This window comes from Cupressus sempervirens, chromosome 10, assembly GCF_028749045.1.
Source record: "Cupressus sempervirens isolate cs-2001-9-10 chromosome 10, ASM2874904v1, whole genome shotgun sequence".
In the NCBI taxonomy this organism is placed as follows: domain Eukaryota; kingdom Viridiplantae; phylum Streptophyta; class Pinopsida; order Cupressales; family Cupressaceae; genus Cupressus; species Cupressus sempervirens.
The window spans coordinates 54,448,002-54,468,318 of NC_143127.1; the positions used below are offsets into that span (position 1 = coordinate 54,448,002).

The 20,317-nt window shown below is 40.0% G+C and overlaps 1 protein-coding gene across 1 annotated transcript in view; it reads left to right on the plus strand.

The window, feature by feature from the left end:
- The window catches only part of LOC149532529 (FAM91 carboxy-terminus protein), a 170,019-nt gene that overhangs the window by 27,845 nt on the left and 121,857 nt on the right, over positions 1-20,317 (plus strand). Inside the window, exons 3-4 of the mRNA XM_089804375.1 lie at positions 7,564-7,681; positions 7,970-8,066. Coding sequence (XP_089660501.1) covers positions 7,564-7,681; positions 7,970-8,066 — 215 coding nt within the window. The remainder of the gene's footprint in view (positions 1-7,563; positions 7,682-7,969; positions 8,067-20,317) is intronic.

Below are 20,317 nucleotides of genomic sequence, written 5' to 3' on the forward strand. Positions count from 1 at the left end.
CAATGAAAAAGCTTGAAAATCTGTGGAGACATGTACTTCGAGGCAAAAAGATGGAAGACCTAGAAAAATTGAAGGGGTACCTAGAAGAGAGCTTGAAAAGCCCAAAAAGAATTTGTTGTCGGTTTCTAGATCTGCTGACTCAAAAATCGAGGCACCCAAACAAATTTGACGACAACCTAGTTGAGCCCTCGAAAAATTGACCAAGAAACTGTTATTAGAAAATAATTTTGAGCTCAAAAATTAGGGTTTCGAATAGAAATGTCTTGGGCTGAAAAAAGCTTGAAATCAGTGGTGACTCTGTAGCAAAAAACATAGTTTCTGGGTGTGAATCTGTTATTGAGGGTTTTAAGAAACCTTTGGTGTCGCTCCTAGCCCTAGATGTGAGAAAAAAATGGACGAAAATGCCCCAAAAAATAGTCACATTTTTTTTTTAAACAAAAAAAAGAAGAAGTGAATATTGATGGTCAATATTGTTAGACAAACCCTAGTTCGAAGCAAATATTTCAGGAAAATAATTTTGAAAATAGGGTCTGATAGTTTCAAAGGACAATTTTTTTTTAAAGAAGTTGCTATGATACCATATTACGAAGTAATTGAAAAATATTATTTGTTATTAACAAAGACCGAGGGGTTAATATATACAAAAGAATTGAACGATGTTTCCTTAGGAAATGATCGTAAAGAATAGAAACATTCTATTCTAGCTAAAAGAAAGCTAAAGTAAGCTAATAGATAACTACAAACTAGCTAATATTAGAAACATTCTAATTTCTAAAATTTACAATAAATTACAAATAGATAACCATTAACTAATAATAGAGGCTTATCTATTATCGTAATACAATTTGCTACCTTCGTCCAAATTTGGAACTTAAATGTAAAGATTAAAAATGTTGCAGTTGGAGATAGGGTCAATTTAGTAACAAACATTTTGAAATTCCAACCTTGGGCGGCAAAAAAGTAATTCATGGCGGGAAGTTTTAGTGATTATAGAGGATGAGAGGGGAAATCCTTGCCACCAAACATGGTGTAGCTTTCCTTGGTCTTAAAACCTTCCAAACTTCATCACTGTTGCTCAATTTCATCCTAACTAAACATTCTCTACCCCTAATAATTGCTTGAAATGCTTTTTGGTGCCAAAATGGAAGGGGAAGAAAAGTGGTGGAAATCCTTAGCGTTAAGGATTTACCCCAGGGGAAATCCTTAGTGTTAAGTATTTCCACCAAGTATGATTTTCTCAAAATTTTCCTCATTTCAACATTCCTTGTTCTATTTTACTCATGATGTAGCTCCCTCCCACCTTGTTCATAGGGCCAACTATTATTAACCCAGAACAGTGCCCCCTCGGGGACCTCCCTACAAAATTCTAGGCTATTATTTGGGTTGGGTTAGGTTGGCTGGGAACTATAGTGCATTCACTAATAAGCCGCTCTTAATGACATTAGTTCATTAATAAGCCTGCTAGCCTCCACGGATTTTGAATGTCTTAAAGGGTGGTGGAATATTGGGTTTGGGAGGATTAATGTGGTAGAAATCTTTAGCATTAAGGATTTCCACCAGGGGAAATCTTTTGTGCTAAGGCTTTCCACCAAATTTTACTTTTGCCACTTAGACTCCCAAAACCTATCATTTTGCCCCTTATGCCCATTCTTTCGCTAATTTTCGATTTGGTTACACCATAGCATGTGTAACATACGGTTTTTCACCAACTAAATTTAATCTTGAAATAATCTGATTTCTATCTCCTATTCACATGACAAGGTTTTCCAACAACTGTTTTAACTGAAATAGTCTTAACTACAATACTGAACTACCAAGAATACTAAATGAAAACATTAACAATTAATTTACTTGATCAGCTGAAAATAAATATTCAACTATTTCTTTATTTCAACTGAAATTAAATAACAGATGTTCTTGAACAGAAATTCAGATCTAATTATGTAAGATCATTTAACTAACTTAACATAATAACTATCTTTAAAGTAAATGACTTTCAATTTTAAAAATAAATAACTAAACTTACAGGTTTAAAAGATCATGCAGATTAATTGTGAAGCTTCCTTTAATGGTTGTCCAAGCTCTGGCTTTGGTGAGAGGAGAAGCTTTGACATAGGCTTAACCTCCCAATCGCGGACCATTACTTATCCTCATAGGTTCTAATTTAATAGAACGGCCCTGCCTACCTCGAGGTTGGGCTTGGGATGTTCATTAATCCAGCCATCAAAGTATCTAGGTGGGTTGAGATCCCAACAGTTATTTGACTAAATAATTGAAGCGTCTGGACAACAACAAGATCAATTGTTTCGGCAAGTCTGCCTAATTCCACCTTGGCCAAGGATTCCAAAATGTGGGTTTACAACCCGATCTCCACCACTCAGCTTGACAACTTATTTCACATGTGGAACTTGCATGAGCTAATTCATTAATTAATTTATTATTGTTTTGATTCTGATTTCATTCTTGTATTGTTACAGGTTCATCTACACCTCCTCACCATAATCAGGCCAACCAGCCGGTGAATCCTTGGTGCCTTCCAATTAACTTTACTTATATACTTCACACCTTTTTCATCATATTCTGGCATTTAGCCTGGTGAACCCTTGGTGCTCTGGTTTAGTATCTCATTTTCAGTTATCAGACATTATATCAGAATACAAAATAATTAGAAAAGATAGCTTTTCAAGAAGAATCTCAGAAGTTACATATTCGGATTCTAAAAGAATAGCAAACTTAAATATAAACCATTGCTATGATCTTGCATATGGCAGTCAACTGAACTTAGAAGATTACAATGAACTAGAAAGATTGTAAATGGCTTTGATTATTGCCTTACTTTAGTATATAAACAAAACGCAGACTTTAAAAGAGAAACGTTTGGCTACAGATCGTATTCTCTAACATAAGGGAAGACGACATACTTGCAACGAATAACAAAAAGAAATAACTTAATGTTGATTGAACTTACAACTGACTCAACATTCCTAAAGGTAATAAAAAGTAATAAACAAATCCTTACGTGACTCTCTGTCACCGTAGTCTGAGAAGGTCTACGCTTGGCCAAATTTCGCCTTTTTGCTCAGAGTCCCACGGTGGATCATATTGGTTTGAGTGGGTACAAATAAAAATCAGAGTCGGGTGTTGTTGGCACAGTATATTGAACAAGGAATTTGATGAGAATTCGTGCATGTAAAGAAGGCCGATAACAAGTTTCAATGCCAATACACGTTAAAGGTTCCATATCTAAATTTGAGCCGACCTTACGGCTACCATCAGTTACAAAGATCATAATCAAAATTTGCTCAAATTGGCTAAAAAGAAAAGAAGAAAGGAGGGAAAAGATTGAGAAGGAAAAGAAGATGAAAAGTTTTAAATATTTAATATTATTTATAATTGTTTTATTTTCTTGATGATGTTTATATGTACGCAATGGTAAGGTGGCATCATTGGATTAATGATTTTAATGTAATGGTGCCACTTTATTATTGTTTGCCTATGATCATAGTTGAGAGAATAAAATAATATTTAGATAATATTATTATTTGATAATTTCTTAAGGTAAAAACTTATGTTTATTTTGTATTGTTTTATTGTAACGTTTTTACTTATAGCTCATCCGGTTTCACCATGAAATATGTTGCCAAGTGCCAATAACCTTCCCAAGATAGTTTTTAGGTCAAACCTGCCTCTTTTGATGACTGAATCATATGACCATCCCCTTCCGATGTCCTTGTTTCGCAATGCTTCCTCTCTCTCTCTAGTCTTCATCCTGTAATCATTCAAAACAACATTCTCGCCAAGACATCAATTCAAGATTTATAAATTGTTAATTAAAATCATCAAGTGACCGTTAGGAATTTCATCAATATAATAATGACTGACTTCTTCATCATATATGTACAATGACTACAATTAATTGACTCTATTTCACATGATCATGAATAAATCGATACAACGGCTAGAATTAACTAACTCAATTTCATATGATAATTAAATCCATACAACGGTTATAATTAACTAATTCAATTTCACATGAACATGAAGGGATAAGTAACGGCTATAACTAACATGTTATAACAACGGCTATAATTCACATGAACATGAAGAAATAATTTAGTTCAATGGCTGTAACCAGTTTAAAATTTTAGGGCAAAAATTGGGATGTAATAGCATGACCTTGCATCTCCTTTGGGTTGATAAGGAGGAGAGGGAAATCCTTTGCGTTAAGGATTTCCACTGGTGGGAATCCTTAGCTCTAAGGATTTCCACCAAATTTATTGCGACAATTATCTATAATGTTCCCATTATAAAATAAATCATTAATCAAACTATTGTTAATGGGCCGGTTGATTTAATATATCTTGGGCCCATTTTTATTTTATTTCCGTAGTTTGTGTCGTCGTTGGCTATCTTTGTACACACTCAGGAAGTTTTCCTTGATGGGTATTTAAGCACGGTTTGTAGGTAGTCTTTAGGTATGCATTTTGGATTATTTCTTTTTACTGCGAATTCTAGTTGGGATTCTTTGTTGTTTGCCATTTCGAAAGTGAAAGATCTTCCCTACTTGGCTATTCCGGTTTCGGTGGGATTCAACCCTCACCCTATTCCATTGTCTGTAACACTTCACTCAGATCCGGCAAATCAGAGCACTATATTATTTGTTGATGCATATATTTATCTCTTGTACGAATTGAATCAATTACTTTTGTATTAATTAGCAAATGTATGGTTCAGTTTTGGCACTAAGTATAGTTCAATTTCACATTCTGTACGAACCACTATCCATCCGTGAGCTCAAGAAGTACCTACTGTGCGACCCAACTACTCTTTGTGGCACAATTGCTCTCCATACACTGTACGGTCCTACCGTTCGGCCTTCCATTGCCCTCTCGTGCGTCATCTAAACCATTAACTCCCTCCTTATACCGTATGACCATTTGGTGGAGTCCGTATGGCCTCTTCCTTCATCCTATCGTATGGCTAACAAGTATACCGTACGACTCTTGTAGCATATGCGACATCTTCCTTCACTCTCATTGTACGACCACCAAGTATATTGTACGGTCTTGATATCATCTGTTTGTTGTCATTGTATGGTGCTAGTATCACTCTTTTGCTGTACAGAACCAGCCCATCGATTGCCGTACACATTGCATACTGTACAGTATTGTTTGAGTTGCATCCAACTAGCATCCGGAGGTCAAGAACATCACATTATCCTTAGGGAAAATTATCGTTTTCTTCTCTTCAATTAACATTGCATTGATTAGTTTACCACCGTAATAAGGATTCCTCACAATGCTCGCACATCAGCTTGTCCAAAGGGGAAATCTTGAGATTTTGGGGAGAAATGATAGCTAGTGGGAATCCTTAGCATTAAGTATTTCCATTGGGAGAAATTTAAGAAATTCCACCAAATTCGATTTTGCTCACATCCTTCTCCCAATCATGTAAACCTTTATGGCTCGGACTGAAATTCTACCTTCCCACTTGGACGTAGGCTGAGAAAACACCACAATAGACACCAAAACCACAGACAGACCCCAAACAAAAAACCTTCTTTCCTAGCAGGCCAAAATTGCTCAAACTCATCCTTGGACTCAGAGACTTGAAAATGTTGCCAACTAAAACCGCTTAAGACAATGATCCCTACTTGCCCAAACTCAAAAAAAGTGGGTCCCTATTTGCAATGGGGTGATGGTGTGAAAACCTCACAACGCTACCATGTTTTCTTCCTCCATTATTTGACTAATCGCCTCCAACTGATCATGGATGTCCTTGTTTTTTGTGAGAAGTTCTTGCATGGACATATTCTCATCGATCATGATTGAGAAAAGCATGCTCTTTAGAAAAAATGCATGACTCTTGCTGGTGTTTCGTGTAGGCCCTTGAAATAATCCCTTATTTTTGCAGCTGTCTTGCTTGATGGAACCAGTGGAACTGATTGTTAGTGATCGACAATTTAATGCACCATGACCTCTCAATTCTGCTCATCAAGTTTATCTGAATTTGGACCCAATGTTGTAGGCTGAGTAGACTTGCTGAGAACAATCTGGTCAAGGCATTGATATTCAAAAATAGTCATCATTCCTTGCTTTCAAGTGTTGTAGTTGCAGCCATTAAACTTTTGATCGTCTTCCAACGATGTGTTGGTCAAAGAAGCTATCCTTCACATTTTTTGAGGTACAGAAAACAAGAGAGGCTTAAACCTTGAATGCGCAAAACCCAAGGCACCAAATTAATGCATAGAAAACAAAGACAAGTTCTGGAGCACCAATTCCAAGGCAGGAAAGAATTGAATACACTGAAACCCTAAATAGTTTTTGTAAACCGCGGGTAAAGGAAATGCCACCAATAAATTGAAATTCTGCAATCTGTCATAAAAGGGTTTGAAACTCCTAGACACAGACACAAGGCACGCTAAAAATTGTGCCGTAGCAGTGACATTAAAAAGAGAAACCCAACAAAACATCTTAGGCATGAGTTAAAAAATGTGCAGTAACAAATTCTGTTGCTGACGCTCCAAAGAACAGACCGGGGTGCAAAGCTCAGCTTGAAATCACAGAGAAAGGCTTCAGATGCTGCTACTAAAGAGAAAAGTGTTAAAAAAACATGAAATTAATTTAAAAAAAAATTGTGGCATATAGAAAATTGAATAAACATGAGCATAAATTTCCAGAAATCCGTCGGAAGCCCTATATCAATAAAAAACATGTAGATTCAAGTGAAAAACAACACCCACAAATGCACAAAAAGAAACAAAAGTCACAGGGCTAATGGAAAGCGCAACAAAGATGTTCAAAAGAAAACATGGGCTGTAGACTCTACTTCACACGATTTGTAAAAACTGAGAACCAAAAAACTGTGACCAAGATCTGTGACGCCATGAATTTGAAAATGTAATTTGCTGAATGACGTGTTCTCATCAAAAACCAACCCACAAATTGCAGATAGAGAAATTTTAACCAAAAATTGATGTTTAAAATTTTCATAATTATTAAATTTTCTCAATAAATCACCTCCTACTCTTACACCATGTTACAGTGATGGGACGTAATTGCTTGATTTTATTCAGAGAATGAAATGTACATATAGGTGATTACATCGATGATGTTTCCTAAAGAAACAATCACTAACTAGATATTGACCATTAAATAACTAGATATCCAAATATTAGTCTAATAAATATGTGCAATAAAGCTTCCATGTATAGTCAAAGCTTCCAACTCATTGTTAGTTATAATACACATTTATCTGAAGGACCATTAGGGTGGATGAGCTCAAAATATTTGTAATCGTGGCATGTTCCCTTAAAACAAAGTTGGGTGCAAAATATACCTCTTCTTTCTGTTCAAAGTCTTTTAAGATATTTAATAATTTGATTGAAATTTTATTCTCACATGCATTTGTCATTTACTTAATACAGTAATACTTATTCATATGGTTACAAAATCAGATTGAATGCTAAAAATATAGAGGCTTTTCATTGTAAATTTGGTTCCCCATACTATCTGTTTGTGTAACTTTGATTAATTGCATTTTGAATCTGTTAAATCTGACCAGAGTCAAAGAACATTGTATAAAGAAGCGCCTCCAGTGGAGTGATTGTTTTGCAAGGAAAACATGTAAAGAAAATGAGTATTATGAAGATATGATGAATTATCTGCGCAAAAATCTGGCGGTTTGCACACAAACCTATTTTAAAATAAAATAATGTCCTCATTCCTCTCGTTCAGTTAAAAAGCTAATACAGTATTTGATGAGTAGAAAATTTAGGAAGTAAAATTACTCTTTAAGGACATGCTACCAAGAGTAGGCATTCCATTTGCAGCAAAGTATCTTTTTGGGATACTTAATCTCGGCATTTCAAATCAGGACATGATGGCAACATAATGCATAACTGGTGTCATTATATATATATATTTTTTGTATTTCCTTGCAAACTAATTTCTTGCTTTGGTGGCTGCAGCTATTCCCTTATCACTTGGCGGAATATGTTTGTCGAATAATGAGAATATCACCTTTTAGATACTACTGTGATATGCTCTATGAAGTGATGAAAAATGGTATATTATGCCCATTTCTAATTTTCTTGGTAACAAGTTTCTAGCAACAATGTTTAAATTAAGCAATATGAAAATTAGTCAGGGATAGCTCGACTTTTTTTGGTGTTTATGCATTCTCTCAAACAGTTTAATGATAACTTTATTAACTATGTAGTGATAGATTAATTTATCCTTCATTAAATAGAGGAGAAGTTAACAATCATAGTGATTGAAGGATAAACACCATTTCCACAGTGACACACCAGACCAAAACTAACAGGCCTGGACAGTTGGAGTGTTTCTAATTTTATATAAAGTTAAAATGGAGCGGCAAATGGCAATACACTAGAAGGAACTAGCATGATGATTTCTAATATGCTACTGTGCCAAAAGACTGGGCTATTGGTGAGGATGAGCACCCAGGGTGTAAAGGGAGAGTTTCAACTTTTTCTCCTTTGGAGGATCCATGATGTAGCATACAATAGACATGTGGAAGTCTCACCATCCGAATTGGGTGCATGTCTGCCACCGTTACAACAGAAGAACATGCACTGGTGCTGCTGCCCACTACACTCCTTAGGTTAACCTCAAGATCTTGGCTCTAATACTAGACTAATGTGCCACTATACCAAAAAATTGGCCTAGTAGTGAGGACAAGTACCAAGAGTGTTATAGTTGTAGGGATTTTAGTTTACCCTAACCTTTTAGATCTTCTAGTCTGAATAAGAAATGGAACAATAGTGGTATATATGTTCATTCTTCTTTTTAAGCACAAATCCTTAATGAAAAATAGAAACACAGGAAGCACAGCTACAATCCGTTAGAATCTGAATATCAGAAAATGTATTAGATTAATTAAATGATTTGCCTGATACAAGGTGAGTTGGACTTTACGATTCTATTTTTTAAAGAAAAAATGACTTCTTCAACACCCAGATCCGGTAATAGACCTTTGTGGCCCTTGAATTTCATGAAAGTCTACCATATTACAGAAGATTGAAACTTGAATGGAAGTGAATGCCATTGGGGTTCAGTAAACACCCCTAAGATGAGTTTCACCCTCGTCTGTCAGCCATGAAACCCTCAGAGCTCTTAAATAGGCTATAGGTCTATGATGCATAGAATAAATTGCATACCAGCTGGCTTCTACACGTCAATAGTTGCTATGAGATGCCTTCTAGTCTTAGTATCAGACTTGAAATATTTGTGTGGACTCAATAATTTTGGCGGATCTTGTGCAGATGGTGCTGTATGAAGTTATTCACCCAAGGATCCTACACATGCAGCTCTTAAAAAATGAGGTAGTTTTCTGTAGTGCCTTCTGCAGGCTGTTTACCATATTGGGTAAATGAGTTAACGCACAGAGACAATAGATGAGAACAGCAGAACTACTTCTATTTGCATATGCCCAAGATATTACATTATGCTTGAATGATGAATACAATGCTTTGGAAGGGGCTATAAATACTCTCTGAAGGGCCTTTCGGAAGGTTCTCGAAGGAACCTGTTGGGCAGAAGTCGGCTACATAACAAATGATGCATACTAACCTACTTGTCGGCTCATTTACAATTATTTACCTACTACATCATCCCCCCCAAAAAGAACAGTCGTCTCCAGACGACAATACAACAAAATTTGACCTCAAACCAGAAATCAAGATACTAGGCAGGGGGATGGGTCCGTGCTCTCAGATCGCTCAGCTCAGCCCAAAGTTTGTAGACCTACTCCTTTCGAACCTTCAACTCAGCCCCCGCTTCCATCTGAAGCTCTAGTGCGGACTGCATCATCGCTCCAACTTCTCCCATCTCTTTCTCCTTTTTCATTGCCGCCTGCTCTTTTGCTGCCAACTGCTCCTTCTGTGCTGCCAACTGCTCCTTCTCTGCTACCAATTGATTTTTTCTGACTAATAGGGCTTCCCTCTCGGCTTGCTAGGCTACCCTCTCTGAAGCCAACCTGGCAGCTGACTCCTCCCGAGCTCTCTCAGCTGCAACTTGATCCGCTCGACTCCTCCGAAGAGTGTAGTACGCCTCCTTGTGCAACTTCACTATCTCTTGGAGCAGAACCTTAACCCGGCTGTCCATACCAAAATCTATTGTGGTGGCCTAGTCCTGACGCATCTCATCAGTCTCTACATTTGGCCATCCCCGCTCCTCAAAACAGACCATGAAGGCAGCTGGGCATCCTAGTCGCATAAACGAGATGACTCCTTCTAGCTCCTTCACAACTGAATCCAATGCTTGAGCCTCCGTTGAATCCAACACCTAGCGAGCCCAGGATGCTAGAGCTGTGAAGTTGGCAAGAAATGCCTCCTTCATTCCCGTCTCCCGTGCTAATGGATGTTCCTGCTCACCCATAGCCATCTCCACGGCGTTCGCCATACGCTCTACAGTACTGTGCGACGGTCCAATGTCCTGAGGTGGCTCTGTTATTGGTGCCTGAGTGTCTATCTTCGGAATATCATCTTGCGTAGGAGTCTGCAAATAGGTCACCCGGGGAGTCGTGTCATGGCGAAACGACTGGCTCAAAAAAGTACTGACCTCCCAAATTCGACTCTCCCTATCACGCTCAGGTGATGCCAAAAGTGCTGCATCCACCGTCACCATTGCATCAGATCCTACAACATCAAAGTGTACACCCAGCATATTCTGTCTCTCAGCTATTTCCGGTGCTGGGAGATCGGGTACCTCCATGGCCGTCTCCTCTCCTCCGTATGGTACGCTCTCTGTTGAAGGTACCTCAACTCTTGCTGGCTAAGCCAAGGTAACTTCCACTGCTGGCTGTGCTTCGGCAACTCTTGTTGCTGGCTGTGCTACGACAATTGCTACTGCTGGCTGTGCTAGGGCAAGTGCCACGGTTGCTGCTATCGGAAGTGCTTCAGCAGGGGCTGGCAAAGTCTCTCAGCTGACAGGTGTTGTCACCCGTGCAAATCCTATGGCAAACCCAACTCTCGGTCGGACATGAGAAGGCGTTACCTTGTGTTGCCATGGTGTTGCTACTGTAACTGCCTGTTGGCGTGCACCAGTCATCAGTATAGGCCGCCTTGTCTGTCCAAACCCTAGAATGTGAGTCATGTGCAGACCTGCGGGCACCAAACAGGGAGTAGCGGGTAGTGAAGTGCGTGGAAACAAGGGGGTAGCTGTGACAATCTGAACCTCTTCATCATCTTCTTCCCCTTCTTCGTCCCCCACACTATTTTCCTCAAAAGAAGTCTCGTGATAGCCGCTCTCCATATCACCTCCCGTGTCAATCCGAGGTCTCTTCTGTCTTGCAATGCCTTTCTGCCCAGTGGCTGAATCCAAGTGTTTCCACCGCATGATAGGAGGTTCCCCAGGAGCAAATGGTCTAGTTTTTGCCTCCAAATTGTCTTTTGGAATCATCCGTGCTGCCGCATCGAGGAAGAGACCAATGGCATAGTGTGGCATATAGAATGTCTTATGCTGGAGTCATAAACTCATGCATATGCTTAGCCAACACAGACGCCCAATTGTACACCTTTCCGTTCATTATTCCATTCATCATAGATACCTACGGAAATGAGATATCGGATGCCCTAGATGATCCCGTAAGCCTGCTTTTGACCAAGTCCATTAGGCATTGCCATGGTCCCTCCTGAATGTCTGTTTTCTTTAATCCCCTTCTCTTTGATGTCTTAGCCAATGCCTCCTGCTCTGCTTCAGTCATATCTCCACATACCACTCTAATAAAAAATAACTTTACCTCCTTAGAAATTTTCTTAGGTTGAACCTTCTTGCCCTGCGGCGTTGGTATACCAAAGACTCGTGTGGAATCAACTGCCTTGAATGAAACCACCAGGTCTCTGTCTAAGTACTCAAATGTGCTTCTCCGAGAAGCTCTGCCATAGGTCTCGATCATGGTGCGCAGGAAACCTTCGTAATCTCGAATGCAAAAAACAGACATCCGAATTGCCCATTCCACCTGTGCCCTTCTGATGCTTGCTTTTATTGGATGAGTATCAAGGGTTTCTTGCCACCACTTTCTGCAGTCCATTCCACTCAACCCTTCGAATTGTATAGTTTGTGGCGTGATTTCAGCTGTTGCAGGTGTCAAAGGCTTACACTTCTGCTTGCTACTGCTGGTGCCTTCATTTTGAGTGCCTGCACTCGACATGTTCATGCCCTTCTGAGCTTTAGATTCTTCCAGTTGCTTTTTCCACTTCCTTTTGCTTGCCGACTCCATATACTTTTAGGTCAGTTATTATACTTTCCTTGTCCCTTCCTAACGGCCATTTGGATTCGTACGGCTACCAGGCTACAAGAGAAGTGGACGTATCAATTATTCCTCACAACTTGATGCCTTAATTAATATTTTAATCAGTTCGTACAACAAGTAATCTATTCTTCAAAATTTTAATCCCGTACAACAATAACCTTCAAGGTCCATACCCAGTTCCTTATGCAGTAACTTGTAATGTTATTTAAAATTTGAATGCCATATCCTGCAGAAATCATACACCCAGACCTGTAGAATCCATACGCCACAAAAATCCATGCACCATTTAATGCAAAACTCAAGCCCCACAAGGCAAAATTCGTACAACATCAATATTTCAAGCATATAATGAAATCCGTACACCAAGTTTTGGAAGGCACTTCCTCACGCGAAGCCCCGAGAATATTAAAATAGAACTTTAATCTTCCAATTCCGTACGCCCAGTCTAGTCTTCAAAAATTTGTACACAATACCCTTCTGCAAAATCCGTACGCAATTGGAAGCTTAAATTTGCAAATTTATACTTGAGCTTAATCATTTGAAATCCGTACAACTACTTTGACCTTTTAGAATCTGTATGGCAATTTCAATCTTCAAATAGATTCTGGGAAATCATATGGCATCCTGTAGTGCTGAAGTTTGTACGCCAATCAAATGAAGGTAAATCCATACATTAATGCGGCTACTGATTATTATCCTACTCCAATTTGTACAGTAAGGGTACTCTAAAAAATCGTATGATGAATGACGACTGAATCAGCTTCAATCCCGTACTGAAAATTCCCCTTGGAATCCGTACGCTGCAATTTTCGTACGGTAGATGTTATTCACCAAGTCTGTACACTGAAATCTCAGAATCCGTACACTGGGCAACTCATTTACAAATCCGTATGGTGCATCCCTCTTTAATTGTTCGTACGGTGTTATACAATTTGTATTGTTCAACTCCGCCGTACGGTAAACAAGCTTTTAATATAGCCTGTGGCTATACAGCCACGAAAATGCACTTCCTTTACATTGCTTTTTCTAACTTTTTAAAAATTAACTAAGTCCTCTCCTTCGTATGGAAGTGCATTTTCGTGGTTGTATAGACGTTGCCTTTAATAAAGCCATATGGTGGCTTTCCTTTTCCCCCCTGCTTTTTTTTTTAAAACAAGCTGTATTGTGAAGGAGCTTCAAAATCGTACGGTGACTTTTTACTTTTTAATTTTAATTTTTTAAGAATACAGTAGGTTCAATTTCCCATCCAAACTTCGTCATTCTGCAACGACGAAGGAGTCGTTCGGACTTCATTTTGCGACGAGGGAGTCTTCCTGGCATGGTATATCTTCAACTTCAAGCTGTTCACTGCTTGAGGCACTTCTTGTCCATCCAAAGTCCACAATTTTATTGCTCTATTGTCCCCTACCTCTCGGATCTGGTATGGTTCAACCAACCAGACTTTGAATTTGCCTGGTTTGACTTCGTTCCTACCATCATACTTCAACACCAACTGACCTGGTTGAAACCTGTTCAGTTTCAGGTGTTTGTCGTGCCATGCCTTATGCTTGTTCTGTGTTACCTCTGTCGCCCACTGCGCCACTTCTCCTCGAGCTTGTTCAATTTATACAGCCACTCTCTTAGGCTTTCCATGTTTTCTAACTTATTTTCGAGTGCTATCCTCAAGGTCGATATTATGAATTCCGTGGGTACCACTACTTTCTGTCTGAACATCAACTGAAATGGTGTGTGCCCCGTCGTCACCTTATACGCCTTGCGGTAAGCCCAAAGAGCAGAGGGTAATTTTTCTTCTCAATCTTCACCTTCGACGACACAAGATTTGTAGATAATTGACACCAGGATTTTGTTTGTAGCTTCGGCCTGTCCGTTTGCTCTTGGGTAGTACAGGCTCGATAGTGAATGATAAATCTTGAACTCAATGGTGAGCAATCGGATAACATGGATTACAAAATGTCCACCTCTATCACTTGTTAATTGTAACGGAATACTGTACCTAGTAATAATTTGCTCATAAATAAATTTTGCTGTGCTTACCGCCGAGTTATCTGGTAGTGCGCGTGCCTCCACCCATTTGGTTAGGTACTCTGTTGCTATGACGATGTATCGACATTGCCTGGTTTTGCTCACCCTTAGAGGTTCGATGAAATTCAGTCCCCATCTCTCAAAAAGTTCTTGAGTGTGGGACAGGTACAATGGCATGAAGTCTCTCTTGAGCAGCTTCTCGGCCCGTTGGCAAGTGTCACACCTGACGACCCATTCCTGTGTTTCGTTGTACACTGTTGGCCGCCATAGTCCTGCCAGCAATATCTTCCGCACTGTGGTATCAAGTCCCATGTGTCCTCTTGCTGGACCCTCATGTGCTTCCTTCAATACCCTTGGGATCTCTTCCTCCAAGATGCATCGCCTTAGGATTTGATCGGGTCCCATTTTATATAACAGCCCATTAATCAGCTGAAACGTTCGGCTTCGTAACACCAACTTTCGTGTTTCATTCAATGGCATGCTACTCGGAAACTGTCTCATTGACAGGTACTTGCCGATGCTCGTGGACCACTTTGGCAGTACAACAATCTGGAACAGCTGTGCATCAGGAAAGTCATCATTCACACTGTTTATCGGCTCTCCTGTTTTGAGGCGTGACAAATGATCTGCACTTACATATTTCTTCCCCGGCTGTACGATGATCTTGAAGGTAAACTCCTGCAACAGAAGTAACCAACGACTGATCCTTCCTTGAATGACAGGTTTATTGACCATATACAACAGAGCCTGATGGTCGACATAGAAGACGAATGGTGTTGCCAGCAAGTAATGACGAAATTTTTGTACAGCGTAGACCATCCCCAAAGCTTTCTGTTCGATTGTACTGTAATTTTGTTCGGCTTTTGATAGCAGTTGACTGGCAAAGTAGATCGGGTGATCTAACCTGTGGGTACCTGTCTGCGCCAAGATTGCTCCAATTGCATAGTTGGATGCGTCAACCTAAACATGAAACTCTTTGCTCCAATCTGGATACGCCAAGATGGGAGCCGTAGCCAATGGTACTTTGAGCCCTTCAAATGCGTCATCCTGTTCCTTCTCCCATCCGAATGATTCTCCTTTGCACGTTAACCTGTCTAGCGAGTATTTTATCTTGGCAAAATATTTGATGAAGCGTCTGTAATAGCCTATATGTTTGAGGAAAGATTTTACTTCCGTTACATTGGTGGATGGCTGCATCTCCAATATGACTCTCACCTTATCCGGATCTGTCTTCAATCCCTCCTTACAGATTATGTGTCCGTGCAACTTTCCCTGTGGAACCATAAACCTGCATTTCTTTAGGTTCAGGGCTAGGCACGCGCGTCGGCATCTCTCCATACATTTGCCCAGTGCTGCCAGATGTTTGTCCTCGGTACTGAATACTGACCAATCATCCAAAAATGTCTTGAAGTTTCCGACGGGCATCTTGTCAAAGATGTGCGTATGATCCGTTGGAATGTAGCAGGCGCATTGCACAAGCTGAACGACCTCCGGTTATATGCGTATACTCCATCTTCTACGACAAATGTCGTCTTTAGTTTGCCCTCCTCTGTGATTGAAATCTGATTGTATTCGGAAAATCCATCCATGAATGAGTAGATCTCGTGTCCCGCTACCTCCTCCAAGATGCTATCCGTGAATGGAATCGGAAACGGATCCTTGATGGTGATTGCATTCAAGCATCTAAAATCGACGCATATCCGGATCTGGGTGGTGTCCTTCAGTGAGATTACTACAAGTGACACCCATTCACTGGTCTACACCTTGAAGATAATGTCGGCCTCCAACATTCGATTGATTTCTTCCATAACCCGTATTGCGTAGTTCTTGTTCATCTTGTAGGGCCGCTTCCGTACAGGTACTGCTTCTTTGATCAATGGGATGCGGTGCACACACAACTTCGGCGGTACTCCTTTCAGATCCTTGTATGTCCATGTAAACACATCCTTATATTCCAAGAATATCTTGAATGTCATTGCCTTCAATACTGGATCCCAGTTATCTCCCACCAGTATGTTGCATGGTCCGACTTCGTTTCCCAAATTCATAGTCTGCAGCGTGGCTTCATTATATTTGATGGGCTCTCCTTCGGTGAATGCATGGGCGGGTGTTTCATCGAGCGGCACATTTCCCTCTTTTACCTCCGTGAATTCTATTGGAAATCCGTCAGCGCTGTGTCCTTCCTCTATTGTCAGTATGTTGCAACTTTGAAACAGTTCATAGTCCTCTATCTGCCAGTGGTAAAGACTGCTCACTGAATCCAAATCATCATCTCCCTCCAATCGTAGGACTCCCTCCTGACGCGGACGCCTCCTGTGTGAGGAACACTTGCTGCGGTGCTCTTGTTTTTAGGTTGAAAAGGCATTCTTTTATCCAATGTCCCATAATCTGGCAAATCTCACAAAATTGGTCTTTCGGGCAGGATCCCTTCGTATGGTCTTCTTTCTTGCACTCTGTGCACCATAGCTCATTGCCCTTAGTCTCCTTGTTTTTGAACTCCACCATTTGAATCATGTCCTTTTGGAGGGCGCGAACCTTCTTGCTGTTGCCTTCATCATCGCTACTATCTTTTTTGGAAGGTGCGTCATCATCTGAATCGGATGAACTATTCTTCTTCTTTTTGATCTTCTGTTCACTTTCTAGGTTCATTGCTCGATTGTATGCTTCAGTGTATGTCGATGGTGGCACGATCTTCATCTTCTTTCGTAGCTTCGAATAGAGGCCTTCAATGAACCATCTTTTTTGTAGCCCATCAGCCAGCTTATTCTCCATTTTATTGTCAAGTCCTTCAACTTCTTGGCAAAGACTCAGATTGTTTCATTCTTCCTCTGCTTAGTATCGAATATCTCCGCTACAATCTCATTATCGTCGCGCAAGAGTTGAAATTCTACGATAAACTCTTTTTTAATGTTATCCCAACTATTTAACTTTTGGGGATCTGTATCGGTGAACCAATCAATTGCAACACCTCGTAGGGTGGTCGGAAACTGTCGGATCCATTCATTCGTATCTGTAATGCCATTTGCCCTCCAGATCGTTTCCCATGTTTTACAATGTCGAATCGGATCGGCGGCTCCATCACCATCAAATTTAGGCAACTTTTCCTTTGGTCCTGCCATTATTACTGGATGTTGTGGGTTTTGTTGTGCACCTGTGCTATTTTGAACTCTCGCGCTGTTTTGCACACTCGCGCTGTTTTGCAAACCCGTGCTGTTTTGCAAACCCGCGCTGTTTTGCACACACGCATTGTTCTGCACACCTGCGCTGTTTTGCAAAACCGCGCTGTTCTTGACAGTCGCGCTATTTGGTGAAGAAGGGTTTTCGTCAACCGAAGCTGTCTATTCCGAAAGTGTATCTCGGACGAAGAGTTCTCTCCACGCTCGTGCTCCCTTGGCACTCCGAGCCGTACGAGTCAATCCCCTTCCATCTAGATTCTCTTCCCTCCACGTATGCAGGTTTAGAAACTCCTCCCTTGCTTCTTCTACCAAATCAAGCCGCTGCCGAGTCTCTTCCAACAATTTTTCAGTGCTTCTGTGTCTGTCAGTAATTTGCTAAAATCTCCGTCTGCGTTCAGCGTGTTGTGCCAAAATTAAATTTTGTTGCGCGACGTTTTTTTTTTGTCCTTTTCCTTCAGCTTATTCTTATTCTTGTTCAACTGATTCGGCATTTACTCTTCATCCGTTTGCCTTTGTACCAGGTCCATCGGGCAACGACGCCAAATGTTTACTGTACTGGGTAAATGAGTTAACGCATAGAGACTAGATGAGAACAACAGAACTTCTTCTATTCGCATATGCCCAAGATATTATATTATGCTTGAATGATGAATACAATGCTCCCGAAGGGGGTATAAATACTCACCGAAGGGCCTTTTGAAAGGTTCCCGAAGGAACCTGTTGGGCACAAGTCAGCTACATAACAAATGATGCATACTAACCTACCCGTCGACTCATTTACAATTATTTACTGACTACACAGGCCTGATTTAAACTGAAGGATAATCTGTAAAGCACCCTCTTAGTTTTTTGTTTTGTTTTTTTGACCAATAAATCATATAATAAACTTGCAAATACTGAAACACACTGCTGTTATAGGTCTGAAACTGTTTTATATTGTTAATACTACAGCTGTTACAAAATCATCGGAGGATATTCATTCTGTGTTGACATAAACATTTTTTAAAAGAGGATATATGGAAGTCCATTGAGAAATACTTTCAAACCAGGTCTGAAATGATACTTACAGGGCCGAACAATGTTAAAAATCATGCTGCTACAAGCAGGGCAGCCCATGAAAATGTTCCACAAGTCTCCAATTGATGAATGCTCCCACCAAACATCCCTAGGTGAAGTATCAATGGTAATACTCGATTCAAATACCTTCCAGCTCTTCTAAAGAGAAGCAACAAGTCTGCAACAACTATTTTTCTGTCATTCCTAGCTATTCATGGCGCTGGAGCAGGGGCATGTAGCTCCTAGATAATTCATTAGACCTTCAATACACTTTTTTTTCACCTCGCAATTGGTTGTAATCGCTCTTAGGAAGTTAAATGCCCTCCAATGGCCCAGAATGAGCACCAAATTCTAGGCATTTGGACCTAGAAGTAACATGGCAAGCTGTAAAGACACTCTAGGAAGGTATAATTACCTCATGAAATTAATACTTACCGTGAATGCTCCTGTTTGCATCACCCAGTAGTGGGTAAGAGTAACCACATTACATCTTTCAAGTCTGGCCTCTATTTGTAGTTCTATCATCCAAAATAGGGGATATGGCCAACTCTTGAAGTGGTACAGCCAGCTTCTAGTCCACTCAAAACTCAACTCTAACCACTAAAACTCACTAAAGTCAATTCTGTAATCTGCTCTAAGAAGCCATGCAAAATCTCATTTCACGAAATCCTAGATTATCAAACTTAATGAAAAACACTAGTGATTCCTGTGTGAAATCGCATCAACCAACTAGGATCGACTTTTGGTAATGAAACTTCTGATTTGGTGATTGTTTTTGTTCTTAATCAACTTTCTAGATATCTTTTGTTCATTTCAACATCCCCTTTGTGTGCAACTTTAAATAATACAAGTGAGAGCTAAAATCCCTAGGCAATCTTGAGGGGACATATTATCATCCTATTAGAATTAAAACACTTAAGTGAAAAATATAAGGCTTCTTTATAACTTTAGTGTACTAATTTAAATAATTTCATTCATATTGCAGAAAACACTACAAAGGCATTGAAACTGAAATTGACCATGCCAAGTGTTTACCGCACTGGGGTAAAGAAATTAATGCACATAGAACAAGAACAGCAGAACTCCTTTTATTATTCGCATATGCCAAAGATATTACATTATGCTTCCATAAGATGATTACAATGATTAACCGGAGGGGGTATATATACATCTCGAAGAACCTTCCCGAAGGGGTCCGTCGGCCACATACAACATGTCGCTACATAACAAGAACCTTCTCGAAGGAGCATATACTGACGGGATACATCTTGACGCACACCCTGTTGGCTATACAATATTTACCGACGACATCATTCCCCCCTAAAAAAAAAGTCGTCTCCGGACAACAACACGACAAAATTCAAAACAACTAATTACATAAAACTACGCTGCTTGCGTAGATGAGGAGATACAACGCATGTTGGAGGCCGACATAATATTCAAGGTTCAAACAAGCAAGTGGGTGTCATCTATTGTGATATCAATGAAGAAGGACAAGATCCAAATCTGGATATGCGTGGACTTCCAGTGCCTTAATGCGGTAACAATAAAAGATTCCTTTCCAATTCCATTTACCGACACGATTTTGGAAGAAGTGGCCGGACATGAGATCTATTTTTTCATGGATGGATTTTTTGGCTATAACTAGATTTCCATCGCGAAGGAAGACAAACTGAAGACTACTTTTGTTTTGGAGGATGGCGTGTATGCGTACAACCGAATGCCCTTTGGATTGTGTAATGCACTCGCTACGTTTCAGAGGATCATTCTGCATATATTTGACAAAA